This window comes from Carcharhinus amblyrhynchos, chromosome 30 (assembly GCF_965287045.1).
Source record: "Carcharhinus amblyrhynchos chromosome 30, sCarAmb.v2.hapA, whole genome shotgun sequence".
NCBI classification, from domain to species: Eukaryota; Metazoa; Chordata; class Chondrichthyes; order Carcharhiniformes; family Carcharhinidae; genus Carcharhinus; species Carcharhinus amblyrhynchos.
In genome coordinates, this window is record NC_137353.1 from 7,335,849 (window position 1) to 7,356,205 (window position 20,357).

Consider the following 20,357-nt stretch of genomic DNA (forward strand, 5'->3'; position numbering starts at 1 on the left):
TAGTGATTTAAACAAAAAGGCAGCATTGACAAGTTGGGCTGAAGAGTCTGTTTCCATGCTATGGCCTTATGACAAATTTGACTCCCATCAACCATAGGCTAAAAACAAAATGTGTAGTCCACAAAAATTTTTGATGATGTTCTACTGGTCCGCAAAGTTTGGGAACTTCTGATCTAAAGACTACTACTTACTATCAGGAACTGGATTCTATCTTCTTCAGTTCCCGTCTCAATTTCTTTGATCTTTTGTACAGAAACTTCGTAGAAGATTTTATCATAGAATCCCTACGGTGCAGAACATAGAACATAGAACATTACAGCGCGGAACAGGCCCTTCGGCCCACAACGTTGCGCCGACCAGTCTTATTTTTAAAAAAAAACATTGACCCACTAATCTAAACCACTCCCTTTTCGTCCATAAACCTATCCACCAATCTCTTAAACGCCCCCAAACTAGGCGCATTTACAACTGCAGCAGGCAGGACATTCCAGTCCCTCACCACCCTCTGGGTAAAGAACCTGCCCCTGACATCCGTCCTATAACTACCCCCCCTTAATTTAAAGCCATGCCCCCTCATGCTAGATTTCTCCATCCGAGGAAACAGGCTATCACCATCCACCCTATCTAAACCTCTAATCATCTTATATGTTTCTATAAGATCCCCTCTTAGCCGCCTTCTTTCCAGTGAAAACAACCCCAAATCCCTCAGTCTCTCCTCATAGGACCTCCATAAAGGAGGCCATTTTGGCTCATCGAGTCTGCACCAACTCTTTGATAGAACATCTTACACAGGCCCTCTCCATTGCCCTATCCCCACCCACTTACTGTGGCTAATTATTCTAGCCTACACATCTTGGGACACTAAAGAGCAATTTAGCATGGCCAGTCCACCTAATCCAGACATCTTTTGGATTGTGGAAGGAAATTGGAGCACCTGGAGGAAACGTGGGGAGAATGTGCAAACTCCACACAGATAATGACAGGAACCCGTGTCCCTGGTGCTGCTAACCACTGTACCACTCTATATAGGATCTTTTGTACCTTCGGAAGAGGAGGGGGGTCATTCAACCCCAAGAACCTGTTCCACCGTTCAATTAAATCCTTTGGCCCACCTTAACAGGAAATCCTTCATATCCTCAAATACAAAAATCTGACACTGATGTTGACTTTCACTGGGGGAAAGTTCCATGATCACCTGAAGCCAAATAAAACCTTAATTACCCCAAGGGGTCAACATGTGAGCTTAGACTGAGAGTAAGGCCCATAGATATAGGAGCCGAATTAGGCCAGTCAGCCCGTTGAGACTGCTCCGCCAATCAACCATGGCTGATGAGTATTTAAACCCATGATCCCCCTACTAATCAAGAAACTATCTATCTCTGTCTTAGATACACTCAATATCCTGGCCTCCACAGTCTTCCGTGGCAATGAATTCCACAGATTCACCACCTTCTGGCTAAAGAAATTCCTTCTCATTCTAAAGGATCGTCCCTTTATTCTGAGGTGTGCCCCCAAGTCCTAGTCTCTCTGACTAATGGAAACATCTTCTCCCTTATTTACTCCGACACGGTGGTTAGCACTGCTGCCTCACAAAGCCAGGAACCTGCATTCCATTCCCAGCTCAGGTCACTGTCTGTGTGGAGTTCGCACATTCTCCCTGGGTCTGCGTGGGTTTCCTCCGGGTGCTCCGGTCTCCTCCCACACTCCAAAGATGCGCGGGTTAGGTTGATTGGTCATGCTAAACCGACCCTAGTGTCAGGGGGATTAGGAAGGTAAATATGTGGGGTTATGGGCCTGGGTGGGATTGTGGTTGGTGCAGACTCGATGGGTTGAATGGCCCCTTTCGGCACTGTAGGGATTTTAATGATTTTAGCGCGCAAAAAAGGACCAGGTGGATACATTTGCATTCAGATCACACTTGTGACACTAATAAAAAAATTTAAACTTAATAAATAAACTTTACCCAGTCCTTTCCACATTCTGTAAGTTACAATGAGTATTGGGAGATTATTCAACTGAGTGGGTTTCCATTGCTTGACCCAGTTCCCATCTGTTGGCCCCAGTATCAGGATATACATCAACGAGGAACACCATCTCTGGCTGATTTCCACCCCTGCATTCCCAATGCCCACCTCCCCACCCCTCGCCACCCATTCAGAGGCACTGAGGCCAATTCCAGTGCCAAGACTGAAACCGTCTTTAAAGAGTTGAGTCTCTGTGTAACGTCTGCTAAAAACAAACGTGGAACGGGTAATCCCACATTTAACCTCACGTTAGTCTTTATCTTTTAGGGGTTTGCCGACCACCTAGTTTTTCTGGACTCAGTTCACCTTGTGTGAATCTGAAGTCACTGCCTATTACAGTGTGGCTAATCACAAACTCCACACTGATTCATAACATCCATGGCTTCACTGAAGTGTCTTCATTTCCAATTCAACATTTGTGCTTGCTCTGTAACCTTTTGTACTGAACAGAACAGAGTGCCATTTATCATGGGAGACCTTTCTCTGAAATCTGGAAAATACTCTTTCCTCAGAGACACAGAAACATACTCCTGGTGCTACAAATATCCGATTGGAATCATCACCTTGATCCAGTGTTCAGGATCTGTCTTTTTGTGGGATGTGAGCGTTGTGGCGAGTCCCGAATTTATTGCCCATCCCTAACTGCCCTTGGAGTGGCTTGCTAGACCATTTTTTAAAAACATTAATTCATGAGGCCCAGGCGTCACTGGCTGGCCAGCATTTACTGGTGTGGAGATGCTGGCATTGGACTGGGGTAAACGCAGTAAGAAGTCTCACAACACTAGGTTAAAGTCCAATACGTTTATTTAAACTCTCCACTCACCTGACGAAGGGGCAAATCCCAAAAGCTAGTGGGCTTACTATCAAATAAACTTGTTCGACTTTAACCTGGTGTTGTGAGATTTCTTACTGCCCATTCCTAGTTGCTATTGGACCGCAGTTGAGAATCAACCACATTGCTGTGGCTCTGGAGTCACATGTAGGCCAGACCAGGTAAGGATGGCAGATTTCCTTCCCTAAAGGACATTAGTGAACCAGATGGGTTTTTCCGACAATGGTTTCATGGTCATCAGTAGATTCTTAATTCCAGATATATTTTATTGAATTCAAATTTCACCATCTGCCGTGGTGGGATTCGAACCCGGGTCCCCAGAACATTAGCTGAGTTTCTGGATAATAGTCTAGCAATAATACCACTAGGCATTGCCTCCCCACGAGATGTTTCAGAGGGCAGTTAAGAATCAACCATGTTGCTGTGGGTCTGGAGTCACACGTAAGCCAGACCGGATAAGGACGGCAGATTTCCTTCCCTAGGGACGTAGGTGAACCAGATGGATATTTAAACCAACTGATGATAGTTTCATGGTCACCATTACTCTGACTTGCTTGGCAATTTCACACCAGTTAGCTGAGTTTAAATTCCACCAGCTGTCATGGTGAGATTTGAACCCATGTCCCAAAGTATTACACAGGCCTTTGGATTACTAGCCCTTTTTTTAAAATTGATTTGTGGGACATGGGCATCGCTGGCTGGCCTGCATTTATTGCCTATCCCTAGTTGCCCTTGAGAAGGTGGTGGTGAGCTGTACTCTTGAATCGCTGCAGTCCACCTTTGACACTGCCACCACTCCATCATCTCCCAGCCACATCATATCCCACTCTCCAACATATCCTGTTGCTGTTCCTCCCTGCTCCTTGGTGTCCCACGACTATAGTCTCTGTTTTGAGCAGTCTGTTTTGGGGTGGCACAGTGGGTTAGCACTGTTGCCTCACAGCACCAGAGACCCGAGTTCAATTCCAGCCTCAGGTCACTGTCTGTGTGGAGTTTGCACATTTCCCCTGTGTCCAGGTGCTCCGGTTTCCTCCCAGAGTCCAAAGATGTGCGGGTCAGGTTGATTGGCCCTAGTGTCAGGGGGATTAGCACGGTAAATATGTGGGGTTATGGGAATAGGTCCTGGATGGGATTGTGGTCGGTACAGAGCCAATCAGTCAAATGGCCTCCTTCTGCACTGTAGGGATTCTATGGAATCAGTAATGAATAGACAGGATTATATATTGGCTGGGTCAAAACCTCTTCTACGAGCAAGGTGCAAAGGCTCTGTTGATGGCTCATCCAGTTTATCTAGTGACCCACACATGCTGGAAAAGCCCTTCTTTCAATCCTTGATAAGCACTGAGGTGAATAACCTCAGCTAAAGCAACAACAGGGGAGCCACAATTAGCCTCAGCACTTATAAGACAGGAAAAACCAGCATGGTTATAGCTCTTGAAAGTGTAGATATTCAATGAAAGAAGGACTGAGCTTGAATAATAATAACCAGTTCAACGCCTCCAAGCCTGGCTGTATCACAGATGAGTATTGAATACCTGGCACAGATACCAGAGGGCAGCTGGTGATGTACTGGTCCCATCGAGGGGCAGTGTCCATCAAGAACAGTCGGAGGGAAGAAGGATTGGAGGACCAGGAGGAGGAGGAAGGGATGTCAGCCTCCATACTCTGGTCATGGGACCATCAGTTCCTCAGTGTAAACTGGCTCTGTCTAGCCAGTCTCAGAAGGAAGAAGCTACATGGAAAGTTACTCAGCAAATCTTCATCTACTCAGGGAACAAGAGAAACAGAAGACTTTGATCCACCACCGCAGTTCATGCAAACTGCAAATTAATGCAACCTGCATCAATATGTTGTCCATTTGCCAAGCAACTTACAATGTATGTGCCAAACATTTCCTCTGAATAATGGCACTTTAATATCCCCGGTTCATGGCCAATCTATTCCATTGCTCTTCCTGCAAAAAAAAAAGCAATTTCCATTGGCAAGCCCACACTGTCTTCAATCTGGAACTTCATCTCATGTGTTTTCGGGAGATAGTTCCAACTGGGAAAACAATCCTTTTTATCGTGGCACAGCGGTTAGCACTGCTGTCTCACAGCGCCAGGGTCCCGTGTTTGATTCCCGACTTGGGTCACTGTCTGTGTGGAGCTTGCACATTCTCCCCGTGTCTGCATGGGTTTCCTCCGGGTGCTCCGGTTTCCTCCCACAGTCTGAAGATGTGCGGGTTAGGTGGATTGGCCGTGTTAAATTGCCCCTTAGTGTGAGGGGGACTAGCTAGGGTAAATGCATGGGTTTATGGGGATAGGGTCTGGATGGGATTGTGGTTGGCACAGGCCTTCTCCTGCACTGTAGCATTCTACAAGATGTCATATTTCACTGTCTCACCACTGGGTACATGTTTTAACCAAACTAAACTACTCAAATTTATTCCTACAGGAAATTCTCAGAAGTGAGCAGTAGTGGAAAAGGGAAATACTCCACCAATACTGTATAATTTCTGAGGTTAATCGGTGTGCGGTATCGGAGTTCTTCTTGCAGAACCAGGAATGAAGTAATTCTCGGAAAGGACACATTCCTCAGTGGTAGTGGATATAATCTCAAAATGAGTTGCAAGAATTAAGGTTACAGTGTTCAACTTGTCACAACTAAAGGAAGCAGCTGTGTCGGAGTCGGCAGTTTTGTAGCATTTGCTCCCAGGAACTGCCTCGGAGTTAAGAGAGTTTCCTTGTCCTCAGACTGCAATTGCCTGCACGATTGGCAAACTCAGTCGACGGGCGATTCATCCAAATAGTTAGCAGGAAATAAACTGGTGATGCATTAACTCTGAATACTTGGCCACTTAAAAATAAAACCTCAAAATAATTCATCCCCTTTAAAGAGGGTCTGTGGCAGCGACACAAATATCTTGGGGCTGATTACAGTGTCCCAGAATTACGGCTGTGAGGACCGAGTACAAGTGTTGTGCGCAGATAACCGCAATTATCTAACTCATTGCTACACAGGCTGGCTGATTTGCAGGAAGTGATCTCTCCGTGCGCAGGATAAGAAATCCACCCACTCAGCAACTTTTAAAAAGCTGATCTGCACAACAAAAGATGAGCTTCACATTTTTTTCCCCCCCATTTCTGGGTCTTCCTTGGAGCACTCGAGCGAGGCAGCAAAGGAGTGTGGGAGGAACAGGACTGCTGTTGTTGAGAATGAGGCGGAGATGCCGGCGTTGAACTGGGGTAAACACAGTAAGAAGTCTCACAACACCAGGTTAAAGTCCAACAGGTTTATTTGGAACCACGAGCTTTCGGAGCGCTGCTCCTTCATTGAGTGACTCACCTTGCTAAGGCATGGCCTTACGATAAAAGCCAATCTCACCTCAGCTCGACATCATGGAGGCTGCATGCACAGCAGCATTCAAAGATCGAGGCTGGTGCATTACTGAGGGAGCGCTGCATTGTCTGAGGTGCTGTCTTTCAGGTGAGACATTAAACCGAGGTCCTAATTGTTTCGGGTAGATGTAAAAGGCCCCGTCGACCCTACCAAGGGTGAACTTTCACATCTGTAAATCACCTCCATGTGCTCATTTCCAAAGATTTGAGAAAATTTTGCCAAAATGCCAAGGAGGAAATATGACCCCAGTTACATTCTGCCACAAATGACCCAATTTAAACAACGCGCGATTCCCACATTATCTAAATGATGCTTAAGCACCATTCCAAAGAGGAGCGAGGAAACTTCTCCCTAGTGTCCTGGCCAATATTTATCCCTCAATCAACTCACAAAAATAAAACAGGTGATCCAGTCATATTCACATCTCACATTATCACATTTCCTTCCACAGTCCAAAGACGTGTGGATTGGCCATGCTGAATTGACTCTACTGTCAGGGAGATTAGCAGGGTAAACATGCAGGGTTATTGGAGTAGGGCCTGATGGGATTGTAGTCAGTGCAGACTCGATGGGCCAAATGGCCTCCTTTTGTACCTTATGGATTCTGCGATGATACAACAGTGACTATACCATAGAAAGTGCTTCACTGGCTGTTAAGCACTTTGCGACAAACTATGGTTGTGAAAATGCTGAATAAAGGCAAGTCTTTCCTTCCTGTTGACAAGCTCACAGTCCATGCCATCGCAAGGCCCATTTGCTGGTGGGGTGAAAGGTGTGGGACCCTATCTTAGTTCTGGGAGGGAGGGGATGGGGGCAGGAAATGGGTCTGGCACAGTTGAGCATGGAGTAGAAACCTAGTGGCTGGCTTCAATCTTATTCATCTGATAAGCCCAAAGAATGGGCATTGCCCTATAAGAGTTCTACATCCAGAGAGTTAACCTGTTTCAAATGGTCATGAGACAGCTTTAGCACATCCAGGTCAATGGACACATAAAATGGCAGCAACACATCCAGTGAGAAAAGTATGATCAGTATCTACTCAGAAATGACATTGAGAGGGGCTCTGTGAGAAACAGGCTCACTCAATAACACAAGCCACCTCTTTGCCCAGTTAGCATCCCTTACCAGCCTGCCCAATCACATAACTTATCTCCCAGCAAACATGGCGCGAAGGAAGTAAAAACTCAAGGAGTCAATGATAAAGTTGTCATTTTTAACCACCGATAGCTCTTTAAGAGGACCCTGGAACAAGTTGTTACGGCCGGCTTGACTGATTCACAAATTACACAGCAGGCAGAAAACACCAAACTGTAATCTTCATGACTGCAGCAACACCACCAATTGTAAACTTTCACATCCATAAATCATCTCCTTTCTGAAGATGTCAGAAACCTTTGCCAAAATGCCGAGAAGGAAACATGTCCCCAGTTACATTCTGCCAAACTGACCCAGTTTAAACGACGAGCGTTTCCCACATTATCTAAATTAAATTCAACTACACTGCAAGACTCCCCCAAAAATTCTTTCAATTGAGGGTGAGGAAGAGCTGAGAAAGCTTCAGGCTAAAAATTCCCAAAATAGATCCCATAGTTCTTGTCTCGACCTTCTGTTCAACACAACTGAAGGCCTTGATAATGTGGGTCAACTGGCCTCCGGACCTGGGTGCACTGAACTAGTCACTGGGATAGCAGGGTGGCACAGTGCTGCCTCATAGCACCAGGGGCTCGGGTTCAATTCCAGCCTCAGGTCACCGTCTGTATGAAGTATACACATTCTTCCCGTGTCTGCGTGGGTTTCCTGCAGGTGCTCCAGTTTCCTCCCACAGTCTGAAAGACGTGCTGGTTAGGGTGCATTGACCCAAACAGGCGCCAGAGTGTGGCGACTAGGGGAATTTCACAGTAACTTCATTGCAGCTTTAATATAAACCTTATTTGTGACTAATAAATAAACTTTTTACTTTTAGTGGCTGGTTTTGAATGAGACAGTGGTGGGCAATTCGTGCCCCAATGGACAAACGCAGCCCATCAGGGCTCTGAGTGCAACCCACAAGACATTTTGTTGACCGTTGCCTATGCACAGAGCTGCCACATTCCACTGATTTCTACCTGTGTAACTCCTTTCCTACGACTGAAGTGATTTTTATGTAACGCAAGGGCGAGTGAAGTGAGGTAAGAACATAAGAAATAGGAGCAGGAGTAGGCCATCTAGCCCCTACGAGCCTGCCCCGCCATTCAATAAGATCATGGCTGATCTGATAGTGGTTCAGATCCATTTACCCACCTGTTCCCCATAATCCTTAATTCCCTTATTAATCAGAAATCTATCTACCTGTGACTTAAACACATCTAATGAGGTAGCCTCCACTGCTTCAATGGGCAGAGAATTCCAGAGATTCACTGCCCTCTGGGAGAAGAAGTTCCTCCTCAACTCTGCTCTAAATTAACTCCCCCTTATTTTGAGGCTGTGCCCTCTAGTTCTGGTTTCCTTTCTAAGTGGAAATAATCTCTCTGCCTCTACCCTATCTAGTAAAAAGTCTGACAACACCAGGTTTAAGTCCAACCGATTTATTTGATAGTAAACGCACAAGCTTTTGAGGTTTCCCTCTTCTTCAGGTGAATGGAGAGTTCTGGCCTCAGACAGAGCATATAAAGCACAGACAGTTTAGAGATTACTGATTAGAATGCGAATTCTTACACCTAACCTGCTGTTCAAGTCCTAAAGTGGCCGACAGTGTGAGTGGAAGGAGCACTGATTACAGGTTACAGAGATGTGTATTGTCTCCAGACAGTACAGTAAGTGAGGCTTTGCAAACCCAGGCAAGTCACGGGGGTTACAGATAGTGCGACATGAACCCAAGATCCCTGTTGAGACCGTCCTCATGTGTGCAGCTATCAGTCTCTGCTCTGAGTCACTGAGCAGAGACTGATAGCCAAGTTCCGCACACATGAGGACGGTCTCAACAGGGTTCTTGGGTTCATGTCGCACTATCTGTAACCCCCGTGACTTGCCTGGGTTTGCAAAGCCTCACTTACTGTACTGTCTGGAGACAATACACATCTCTTTAACCTGTAATCAGTGCTCCTTCCACTCACACTGTCGGCCACTTTAGGACTTGAACAGCAGGTTAGGTGTAAAGATTTGCATTCTAATCAGTAATCTGTAAACTGTCTGTGCTTTATATGCTCTGTCTGAGGCCAGAACTCTCCATTCACCTGAAGAAGAGGGAAACCTCGAAAGCCTGTGAGTTTACTATCAAATAAATCGGTTGGACTTAAACCTGGTGTTGTCAGACTTTTTACTGTGTTTACCCCAGTCCAACACCGGCACATCCACATTATGTCTACCCTATCTAGCCCCTTCATTATCTAATACGCCTTGATAAGATCTTCCCTCAGCCTTCTAAACTCCAACAAGTACAGGCCCACGGTTCCCTGACTGAGGTGGGTGCTGATTGCTTACAACACTGCCTGTGAGAGCGTGCGCTCCCTCTGTGTCCAAAGTGTCAACATGTCACTTGTTTTTCCTATTTAAAGTTGATAACCGTTCTATTAATGTATAAATGATGAAGCATTTTCCATAACTCGTTGTGAAATATTTGGCGTGCATTAAATGATTTATTATTCATGGATCATACTTAAGGCAAAATTTTACTGGCACGTCCGCCCCGAGGTTTGTACGATCCTGCCCGAGACCAACGGAGAATGCCGGAATCGGGATGGCGTGCCTGTAAAATTCCAGCCTCAATGTCCAATTTCAATCTTGGGGCCCGCTGAGATGAAGGAGAGCCATCGCTCGCTGAAGTTGCCCCATCACTGGGATAAAATTGAATCCCTGGAGTAACAGGATAAAAACTGGCTGTAGAGAGGTTGATGCCAGAGGTACCTCCCCAGCCAGTGGATACAGTGCTCCAGCTGTGGCTCAGAAAGCTTCATGTCACTTTAGGGAGCGGACAGGGTGTCAATGGGAAAATACCCTGGCGCCTCGAGGGCGATGTACCTTTAAGAGTTGATTAGCTGTAAAGACTCACATTCCAATCATTACGCATGTAAATTGGGTTTGTGTCTTTGTGCCCTGTTTATGATCAGAACTCCCAGCCACCTGACGAAGGGACAGCCTGTTCCGAAAGCTTGTGGCATTTGCTACAAATAAACTTGTTGGACTTTAAGCTGGTGTTGTGGGAATTCTTTCTGTTTTACCCCAGTCCAACGCTGGCATCTCCACATCTGGGAGCAGGCAGAGTTTCCTAAGCTGGTTTGCAGCCACGGTGGCAGAGGCTGGGGAGCGCATGTCCACCTTCTCATTCGGTGTGCAGCCAAGAGAGGAAAGTGGACAAAACTCACACCCACCCACACACACAGCAATAATGAACTTTTTCTGGCCCAGTTTTATGAAGTTCCCGTTCTGCAGCAACACTGATGTCTCACTCGTTCGTCGACTAATGGGTTCCGAGAAAGGGAAATAGAGGTCAGCTCGACTCGGAACCGGCGATTCCTAACTCGGGGGGGGAAGAATCGGAGATTGGTTGTGTGGTCAAGGACAGGGGTGAAGCAGCACTCTGGGGGAGTGCGTGAACAGGGGGTGTCCGTACATCACAGTCAGTGACAGCTGACCAGCCAGGTGGACGGGGCTCTGCAAGCAGACTGCTGATACGGTGCCTCCTGCACTCGGCTCTACTCATCCACGTCAGCAGGTCTGCGCTGCTTCCCTGTGTCAATGCCTGAAAGACTAATTAAATTAATCAATACTGCGGATCCTCCAGTGCAGGCTGATTAGACGCAGAGAGACTGACTCAGCACTGACACAGCCAGCCAGGCTGAACTTCCAGTGTTCAATGTGTCCCCTGAAATAAAGCAGTGCACAAAGTGCTTCCCGAGAAGCCATTTTAATGGAAAGTGTGATTATCCTGCGCTAGACTTCAAGGACACAACTTGTAATTTTTTTTTTAGTACAGTTTGATACTCCAGGGAGCCAGAACATTTCTCGATGATACCTGACTCATTATAGAATCCCGACAGTGCAGAAAGAGGCCATTCAGCCCATCGCGCTTGCACCGACAACATTCTCACCCGGGCTCTATCCCCGGGGACCGCACACATTTACCCGAGCTAGTCCCCCTGACACTAAGGCGCAATTTAGCACGGCCAATCCACCTAATCCGCACATCTTCAGACTGTGGGAGGAAACCGGAGCATCTGGAGGAAACCCACGCAGACACGGGGAGAATGTGCAGACTCCACACGGACAGTGGCCCGAGGCTGGAATTGAACCTGGGTCCCTGGCGCTGTGAGACAGCACCGTGCAAATCACAAGTAAAGCAAAAAAGGGCTGAATTTTTATTTCCACGTCTCCAAGTTGCCAGAATCATAGGCAAGGTGTCAGGTAACTGCTACTGAGTGGTTTCAAGCTCCGTCAAGGGTTCCATTACCTACCCAGTCCCTAACGCCAATATCCGTGACTCTATCCCGCCCAAGGTCAGTGTGTCGGCCGGAAGAGTTGGTACAATCTCCGTCAATCTGCTTTTCACTTCTATTTATTTATTAGTGTCACAAGTAGACTTACCTTAACACTGCAATGAAGTTATTGTGAAAATCCCGCAGTCGCCACCCTCTGGCACCTATTCGGGAGAATTTAGCACAGCCAGTTCGCCCTAACCAGCACGCCTTTCAGACTGTGGGAGAAAACCGGAGCACCTGGAGGAAACCCACGCAGACACGGGGAGAATGTGCAGAGTCCACGCAGACAGTGGCCCAAGCCGGGAATTGAACCTGGGTCCCTGGCGCTGTGAGGCAGCAGTGCTAACCACTGTGCCACCCCAGGATACCTGTCCACTGAAGCAGTTTCTCAATATGAGCCGTTTCCACTTGCTGATCCCTGCCCTTTCAGACATCCGCACGCACTCTGTATCTCGCATATATCTCATTCATTTCTATCATTATACATCCTACTTCCTCATGCTGGCCTCTTCAGCCTGATAATCATCCCTTATCCATTACCTAAGCACATTACTGGTAATTCGAATCCTTTTCCTCAATGTCTACTCTCTTCCTCCACTCCAACCCCCCACAATATCATTCCCCTTGCTACGTCCCTTTCTTTTCTAAATCCTCTTCATTATTCACATCTCCCAATCTGGGCCCCAAAAACGTGAATTTGACTGCTCCCTCTCCAGGGGAGGTACAGTGGTTAGCACTGCTGCCTCACAGCGCCAGGGACCTGGGTTCGATTCCCGGCTTGGGTCGCTGTGTGGAGCTTGCATGTTCTCCCCGTGTCTGCGTGGGTTTCTTCTGGGTGCTCTCGTTTCCTCTCTCAGTCCAAAGATGTGCGGGTTAGACGCAGCGGCCATGCTAAACTGTCCCTTAGTTTTACGGGGACTAGCTAGAGTAAAGGCACGGGGTTATGGGGATAGGGCCTGGGTGAGATTGGGGTCAGTGCTGACTCGATAGGCCGAATGGCCTCATTCTGCACTGTTGGGATTCTATGATTCTTCACAGAGGCTAACACTTGCTGATTTTTGACAGTAATTTGTTCCTTGTTTATTCCTGTTTAGATTGTTTTATCCGTTTTGTAGTCATAAGCTGAGGTTCTTTACACACGTACACACACACACACACACACACACACACACACACACACGCGTTATTCAGAGCGAGGCAACTTCCTGCAAGCTGTGCCCAGCATATCTTCTAATTCTATCTTTCACTTTTGTTCTATGCTTCTAAAACTTTATTCTCTTTTAAGCTCTCCAATAATGCTTTACTTACCTTGCATTGAGTTGGTCTTTCTCTACAGCCTAGCTATGACTGTAACACTACATTCTGCACTCTCTCCTTTCCTTCTCTATGAACGGTGTGCTTTGTCTGTATAGCACGCAAGAAACAATGCTTTTCACTGCATGTTAATACATGTGATAATAATAAATCAAACCAAAATCAGTGTGGAAGCAATTCCGTTCTCGCATCCACTTGGCTTCTCGTAAACAAATTTTTTTTTATTCATTTGTGGGACATAGGCGTCGCTGACTGGTCAACATTTATTGCCCATCTCTAATTACCCTTGGTTTCAGAGGGCAGTTGAGAGTCAACCACATTGCTGTGGCTCTGGAGTCACATATAGGCCAGATCAGCTAAGGACAGCAGATTTCCCTCCCTAAAGGACATTAGTGAACCAGATGGGCTTTTTCAACAATGGTCGTCCGTAGATTCCTAATTCCAGATATTATTTATTGAATTCAAAATTCACCATCTGCCCTGGTGGGATTCGAACCCAGGTCTCCAGAACGTTTTCTGAGTTTTTGGATTAACAATCCAGCGATAATCCCAGTAGGCCATCACCTCACCCCCAAAATTCCTAACCAGCTGTCACATTGCTTTTCTGCTTCATTACCCAGCAGCCTCTAATGCTCAACTCCTCGTCTCGTTCAGTCTGCGTGAATTTTCTTCCTAATATCGCCCATCTTATAAAGGTTGAAATTTTGGGTTGATGCTTGAGGCGTGTCCATGGGCCTGGAAACTGTCTGTCTGCTACCAGGGCAGCACAGTGGTTAACACTGCAGCCTCACAGCACCAGGGGCCCGGGTTCGATTCCTGGCTTGGGTCACTGTCTGTGCGGAGTCTGCGCGTTCCCCCCGTGTCTGCGTGGGTTTCCTCCTCCCACAGTCCAAAAGATGTGCTGGTTAGGGTGCATTGGCCATGTTAAATTCTCCCTCAGTGTACCCGAACAGGCGTCGGAGTGTGGCGACTAAGGGGTTTTCACAGTTCATTGCGGTGTTAATGTAAGCCTACTTGTGACACTAACAAAATAAACTGAACTAAGCTGGGCAGTTCAAGATGATGGAACTCGTATCAGCTTATTGCCTACAGCTACACAGAACACAGGATAGGAACACATCACTAATCCATGCCATTGTTTATATGAGCCACAGAAATCCCATCCTGTAGTGTTTTGAAAAGTGCAATGCGAGATCAAACTAGGAATTTAGGGGGGGCAATGGCCTAGCAGTATTATCGCTAGACTATTAATCCAGAAACTCAGCTAACGTTCTGGGGACCCGGGTTCGAATCCCACCACGGCAGATGGTGGAATTTCAATTCAATAAAAAATATCTGGAACGAAGAAATCTACCGATGACCATGAAATCATTGTTGAAAAAAAACCCAACTGGTTCACTAATGTCCTTTAGGGATGGAAAATCTGCCTTCCTTACTTGGTCTGGCCTACAGGCGTCTCCAGAGCCACAGCAATGGGGTTGACTCTCAGCTGCCCTCTGAAATGGCCTTGCCAATGGCAACGCGGGACGGGTAATGTGGTTCAGCTGAAGCTGCCATATGGAATGGTACCAGCAGAGGGAGCCTGCACACAGAAGCGGAGGGGAGGGAGATGATGGGTGGAACTTTCCCATCAGGAACTGTAGCTGGCAAGGGCGGACCACACAAAGGTCTGTTGACCTCAGCACCTTCTCAAGGGCAACTAGTGATGGACAATAAATGCTGGCCAGCCAGCGATAGCCATAAATGAACAAAAATCCCACTGACTGTTGGATACCGGAGACATGTTTGGTCACGCGCTTAGAATTCTGACTCATCCCTTGCTATGTGAAGCCCCAAGAACTTCACCACCTCAATCAGCATAACCTTCTCGTTCTTTCTGCCTCACGGAATCCCCACAGTGCAGAAGGAGGCCATTCGGCCCAATTCCACCCAGGCCCTATCCCTGTAACACATTTTACCCTGCTAATCCCCGAGGGTCAATTTAGCATGGCCAATCATATCCTTATCTAGCCTCTCATTCAGCACATCTTTTGCCGTCCACCTCAGCTACACTGGAGTAACGGCCACTTCTACATTCTAACAGATAACAGCGGGACCTGAAACAGGAACAGGCGGTGACTATTCGGTCCATCGAGTCTGTTCCGCCATTCACTGTTCTATCCCATCACTGTGTTCTATCACTGTTCGGTCCATCGAGTCTGTTCCTCCATTCACTGTTCTATCCCACTAGCTCATAGCGATGTTGAAAGATGCAGATGGCCCTCCTAACACGCTGATAATGGTGAGGTGAGATTAAGCTGGAGTTGGGCACGGATTAAGTGGCCTATTTCTGCACTGTAATTTCTAGGTAAATCTATCCTCAGCAACCCAAGGGACACAGGATTTGAAGTTAAGCTGTTTGCTTTTTTTGAAGGACGAGGTGAAAGATTTATTGGAGAATTGAAATTAATACGGTCAGAGACGGACTGAAGCTTTCACTGGCAAAGATTAAATATTAAAACAGAAAGGTTTCATTCGCGAGCAGACAGCAAGTCCCGACATCCACATGGCATCAAGATTTTCCAATCACCCTCTCGGTGGGATTCCTGCAATGATTGAGATTTCTTTTTTTTTCCACTGAATGGAATGGAATGAAGTAAAAGCCTGCCTGTCAGATAATTCTGCCGTAAGATGCGGAGAGTTAGAATGTCCTAGATATTGTCATAGCAATTCCAGCACAGTTGGAGCCCATTGTGACTGTATTAGCTCGATATCACAGCTGCCTACTCTGACACCGTGTCAGCATCCTTATACTCATCTTCAAATAATTCTCTCTAATTTCCTCTGAAATATTCTGATGGATGAGGCTTCAATGCCCTTTCTACTCTAACAACCCTTGAAATGAGAGCCTTTCTTCTAACCTATCTCCTTCTGCTCTCGTGTTCATTCTACATTATATCCCTTTCTCACTGGAAGTAATCTTGAAAGTATACCAGGAGGCCCAGGGGCCAAATCACAAAATCCTACGGTGCAAAGGGAGGCCATTCGGCCCATCGAGTCCCATCCAGACCCTATCCCCATTACCCCACGCATTTAGCCTCGCTTGTCCCTCTGACCCATCGAATCTACACCAACCACAATCCCACCCAGACCCTATCCCTGTAACATTTACCCTGCTAATCCCCCTGACACTAGGGTCAATTTAGCATGGACAATTGCCTAGCCTCTCATTAAACATATCTTTTGCCATCCACCTCAACTACACTGGAGTAACAGCCACTTCTACATTCTAACCACTCTCTAGATAACAGAGGGACTTGAAAAAGGAACACACGGTGACTATTCGGCCCCTCGAGTCTGTTCCACCATTCACTGTTCTATCCCACTAGTTCATAGCGACGTTGAAAGATGCAGATGGCCCTCCTAACACGCTGATATGGTGAGGTGAGATTAAGCTGGAGATGGGCATGGACTAAGTGGCCTGACAATAAGGGGCAATTTAACACGACTAATCCACCTAACCCTCAGTCCAATGACTGTGGGACAAAACCGGAGCACCCAGAGGAAACCCATGCAAACACGGGGAGAGCGTGCAAACTCCACACCAACAGTCACCAAGCTGGGAATCGATACTGGGTCCCTGGCGCTGTGAGACAGCAGCGCCAACCACCATGCCACCAACGGCCTACTCCTGCCCTAATTTATATGTTCACATTTCCCCTCTCAAACAATATCCAAATTTCAGCACTGCTAGAGATTCCATGCAAATTTGGAGCAGTAATGATGATGAAACCATCAGTGTTCATCCCCGTTGCCACTCTAAAACTAACAAGAACTTGCCCTGTTATTTAGCTCGGTGGTAAGATGTCAGATGCAGAATAAAGCTCCTGATTTGCCCCAACAACATGGCCAGAGCAATCAAGATCACTGGGGTCTGGTTAGCGCTGCTGCCTCACAGCGCCAGGGGCCAGGATTCGATTCCCGGCTTGGGTCACTGTCTGTGCGGAGTTTGTACATTCTCCCCGTGTCTGCGTGGGGTTCCTCCAGGCACTTCGGTTTCCTCCCAAAGACGTGCAGGTTAGGTGGATTGGCCATGATAAATTGCCCCTTAGTGTCAGGGGCACTGGCTGGGGTAAAAGTTTGGGGTTACGGGGATAGGGTCTGGGTGGGATTGCGGTTGGCGCAGACTCGATGGGCCGAATGGCCTCCATCTGCACTGCTGATGATTCTATGGCAAGCATCTCTGAACGAGGTTAGTAAACGATGATTAGTTCTGGGTTGTGGACGCAGCAGGCAATACGACGAAAGGCGACTATTTTCAGGCGAAGCTTTCCAAAACAAATTGGGGGTGAGGTTGAGAACTGACCAAGTGGGATGTCCATTATGTTCAGAACAATTTCCTGCACAGGTGCTATCCTTACCTTTGGAGTCTATGGTCTCCTTCATGACAATTTCTACCCTTTCGATGTGATGTTGGTTCCAGATGGGATCCAGGGAATGCCGATTATCATGCCGGAAGTGTAAAATATGGGCAATTGCCTGAAACCATGATTGAGAAGGAGAAAAAAGTCACGGAGGGAAAGATTGAGGCACACAAACGCTCTCGATTTCTTTTCCCACCCCAAGGGATTCCAGCTTTTTTTTGTCACTCACATAATACTCTGCCTGATTTGATAAGTGGGGGAACAATTCTGACCTGGTGATGGAATGTTTCCAAGTCAGGACGGTGTGCGACTTGAAGGGGAACTTGCAGGTGGTGGCATTTCCATTTGTCTACTGTCCCTGTCCTTCTCACAACACCAGGTTAAAGTTCAACAGGTTTATTTGAAATCACGAGCTTTCGGAGCGCTGCCCCTTCATCAGGTGAGTGGAGGTAGGTTCTCAAACACGGCATATATAGGCAAAGACACAATCGCAAGATAATTACAGATTGGAATGTGAAGAATGATTGGGATGCGAGTTAAACTCAGATATCTCCAGAAATATGCTTTGGATTTTTTGATAAACTGACTTTTTATTCCAGATTTAATAAACTTTGGATTTGAACTTGCATCGCTGGATACTAGCCCAGGGCCAGAATTCTCCAACCTCGCCCACAGCTAGGATTATCCGGTCCCGCTGCTGTGAGCGAAGACTTGGCTGAGTTCCAAATACTTCCCTTCCTCACTGGCAGAAGCAGCGGGGTGCGAGAGACTGGAGAATTGCAGCCCAGGTCTCTGAATGATTAGTGCAGTTAACATTATCACTAAGCTACCATACCTAAAAGAAAAATAGACAAATTAAAAAGCAGCAGTTCATGAACCTCTCCCACGTGGCTGCAAGAAGTGATTTGCAATGTGTTTGTTTGATGACGGGAGCCAGAATGGAGACGAATGACAAACGAAACTTGGGGAGGCAATGGCCTAGTGGTATTATGACTGGACTATTGATCCAGAAGCTCAGCTAATGTTCTGGGGATCCAGGTTCAAATCCCACCATGGCAGATTGTGAAATTTGAATTCAGTAAAAAATATCTTTTATTTCTTTATCGTTTTGCTTTATTTTCCTCTCCCCCAGTCTGTCCCCCTACTTTATCCTCCCTTGCTTCCCTTTTCCTCAAATTTTACCTCTCTCCCATCTCCCCCCTCACCCCCACATCTTCCTCTGTCACAGTTTACCCTCTGATGTCAGCTTCTCTGCCCTTTGGCCGTTCACACCTTCTATTCTCTCTCTGGGCTGCCATTAGCAGCCTTTCCCCTGGCTTTTGTGTCTATGACTCACCTTTCGTTCCCTCCCCCTGCAGTGGAAACGTCTCCCACTTTCTATGCCTTTTAGCTTTGACATAGGGACTCAAAACGCCAGCTCTTTTCTCTCTTTACAGAGAAGCCAGACCCGCTGAGGTTTTCCAGCATTTTCTCTTTTAGTTTCAGATTCCTGCAGTAATTTGCTTTTATCTGGAATTAAGAATCTACGGATGAACATGAAACTACTGTCGGAGAAATACGTCTGGTTCACTCATGCTCTTTAGGGAAGGAAGGCTCTGGAGTCACATGTAGGCCAGACTAGGTAAGGACGGCCTACTTTTAGGCCTACTTTTAGGCCGTCCTTTCCCAGCCTGGTCTTCACGTGAGTCCAGAACCACAGCAATGGGGTTGACTCTCAATTGCCCTCCAAGGGCATGTAGGGATGGGCAATAAATGCTGGCCAGTCGCGACACCCATGTCCCATGAATAAAGAAGTAAAAAGACTCACCTGTTTACCAAGATAATGGTCGATTCGATACATCTCTTCCTCTCGGAGTACCTTCTGCAGTTCCTCAGCTAGCTGCTGAGCTGAATTAAGGTCGTGTCCAAAGGGTTTTTCTAGAACAACACGTAACCAGGATCCTGTTCTGGGGCGGCAGGTTGCGTTGATTTTGGTCGCTATGTCAGCGTAGGCAAAAGCAGGAACAGAAAGGTAAAAAAGACGGCCACCCTCTTCGAGCTCTTCTTGCGCCAACACTTCCTTAATCTTCGTATCCAGGGAGGAATAGTCTTCCTGGGTGTCCAACTGATGGTACTGGGTCGATTTGAGAAACTGGTCCTTGAGCAGCGCACACCTGACCGACGGCACGTTTGGTAAACACGTCAGGCCCTTCAGTATCTCGTACATCGCCGGTGAGCCTTCGGAGGAACTGAGTCGAGTGCCACCGTAAAAACTCAGGCTGTGCGCGCCCCCATCCTGCTCCACGTAGGATTGAAATAAGCCCTGCCACAGGTACTTCCTAGCCAGGTCACCGGTGGCCCCCACCAAGACAACGGAAATGTGGGACTTGGATTCTGTAGTAAGCACCTGCAATGACGCACAGAGGAGCAGTCTGTATACAACGGAGATCATTGTTGCATCGGGTGTCATCTGGGCACCTTAAAGAAACATAAAAACAAACAGTTTACCATCTCAGCTCTGACCAAAATAATGAAAACCTTTCACCTCTGCGACACCCAATGACAATATACAGGAAATACAAATTTTATTTCATTCTTGCGTACTTATTTTAAAATTTGTGTCCCTTGTTATCATCCGATTGGCAACATCTCGCTCTGTTCCTCATCGTAATCCTTTACATCTCGGGTGGCACAGTGGTTAGCATTGCTGCCTCACAGCGCCAGGGGCCCAGCTTCGATTCCAGCCTCAGATCGCAGTCTGCGCATTCTCCCCGTGTCTGCGTGGGTTTCCTTTGGGTTCTCCAGTTTCCTCCCACACTCCAAAGATGTGCAGGGTTAGATGACTGGCCATGCTAAATTGGCCCTGAGTGTCCGGGGATTAGCAGGGTAGCTACATGGGGTTACGGTGGTAGGGCCTGGGTGGGATTCTTGTCGGTGCAGGCTCGATGGGCTGAATGGCCTCCTTTGGCAC

General features: G+C 47.1%; 1 protein-coding gene across 1 annotated transcript in view; it reads right to left on the reverse strand.

Annotated features, from left to right (window-relative positions):
- Positions 1 to 19,851, reverse strand: part of h6pd (hexose-6-phosphate dehydrogenase (glucose 1-dehydrogenase)) — a 48,917-nt gene extending 29,066 nt beyond the window's left edge. Inside the window, exons 1-2 of the mRNA XM_080215276.1 lie at positions 19,215 to 19,851; positions 17,405 to 17,522 (exon numbers count right to left, since the gene is read on the reverse strand). Coding sequence (XP_080071402.1) covers positions 17,405 to 17,522; positions 19,215 to 19,838 — 742 coding nt within the window. The 5' untranslated portion in view covers positions 19,839 to 19,851. The remainder of the gene's footprint in view (positions 1 to 17,404; positions 17,523 to 19,214) is intronic.
- Between the last annotated feature and the right edge of the window lie 506 nt (positions 19,852 to 20,357).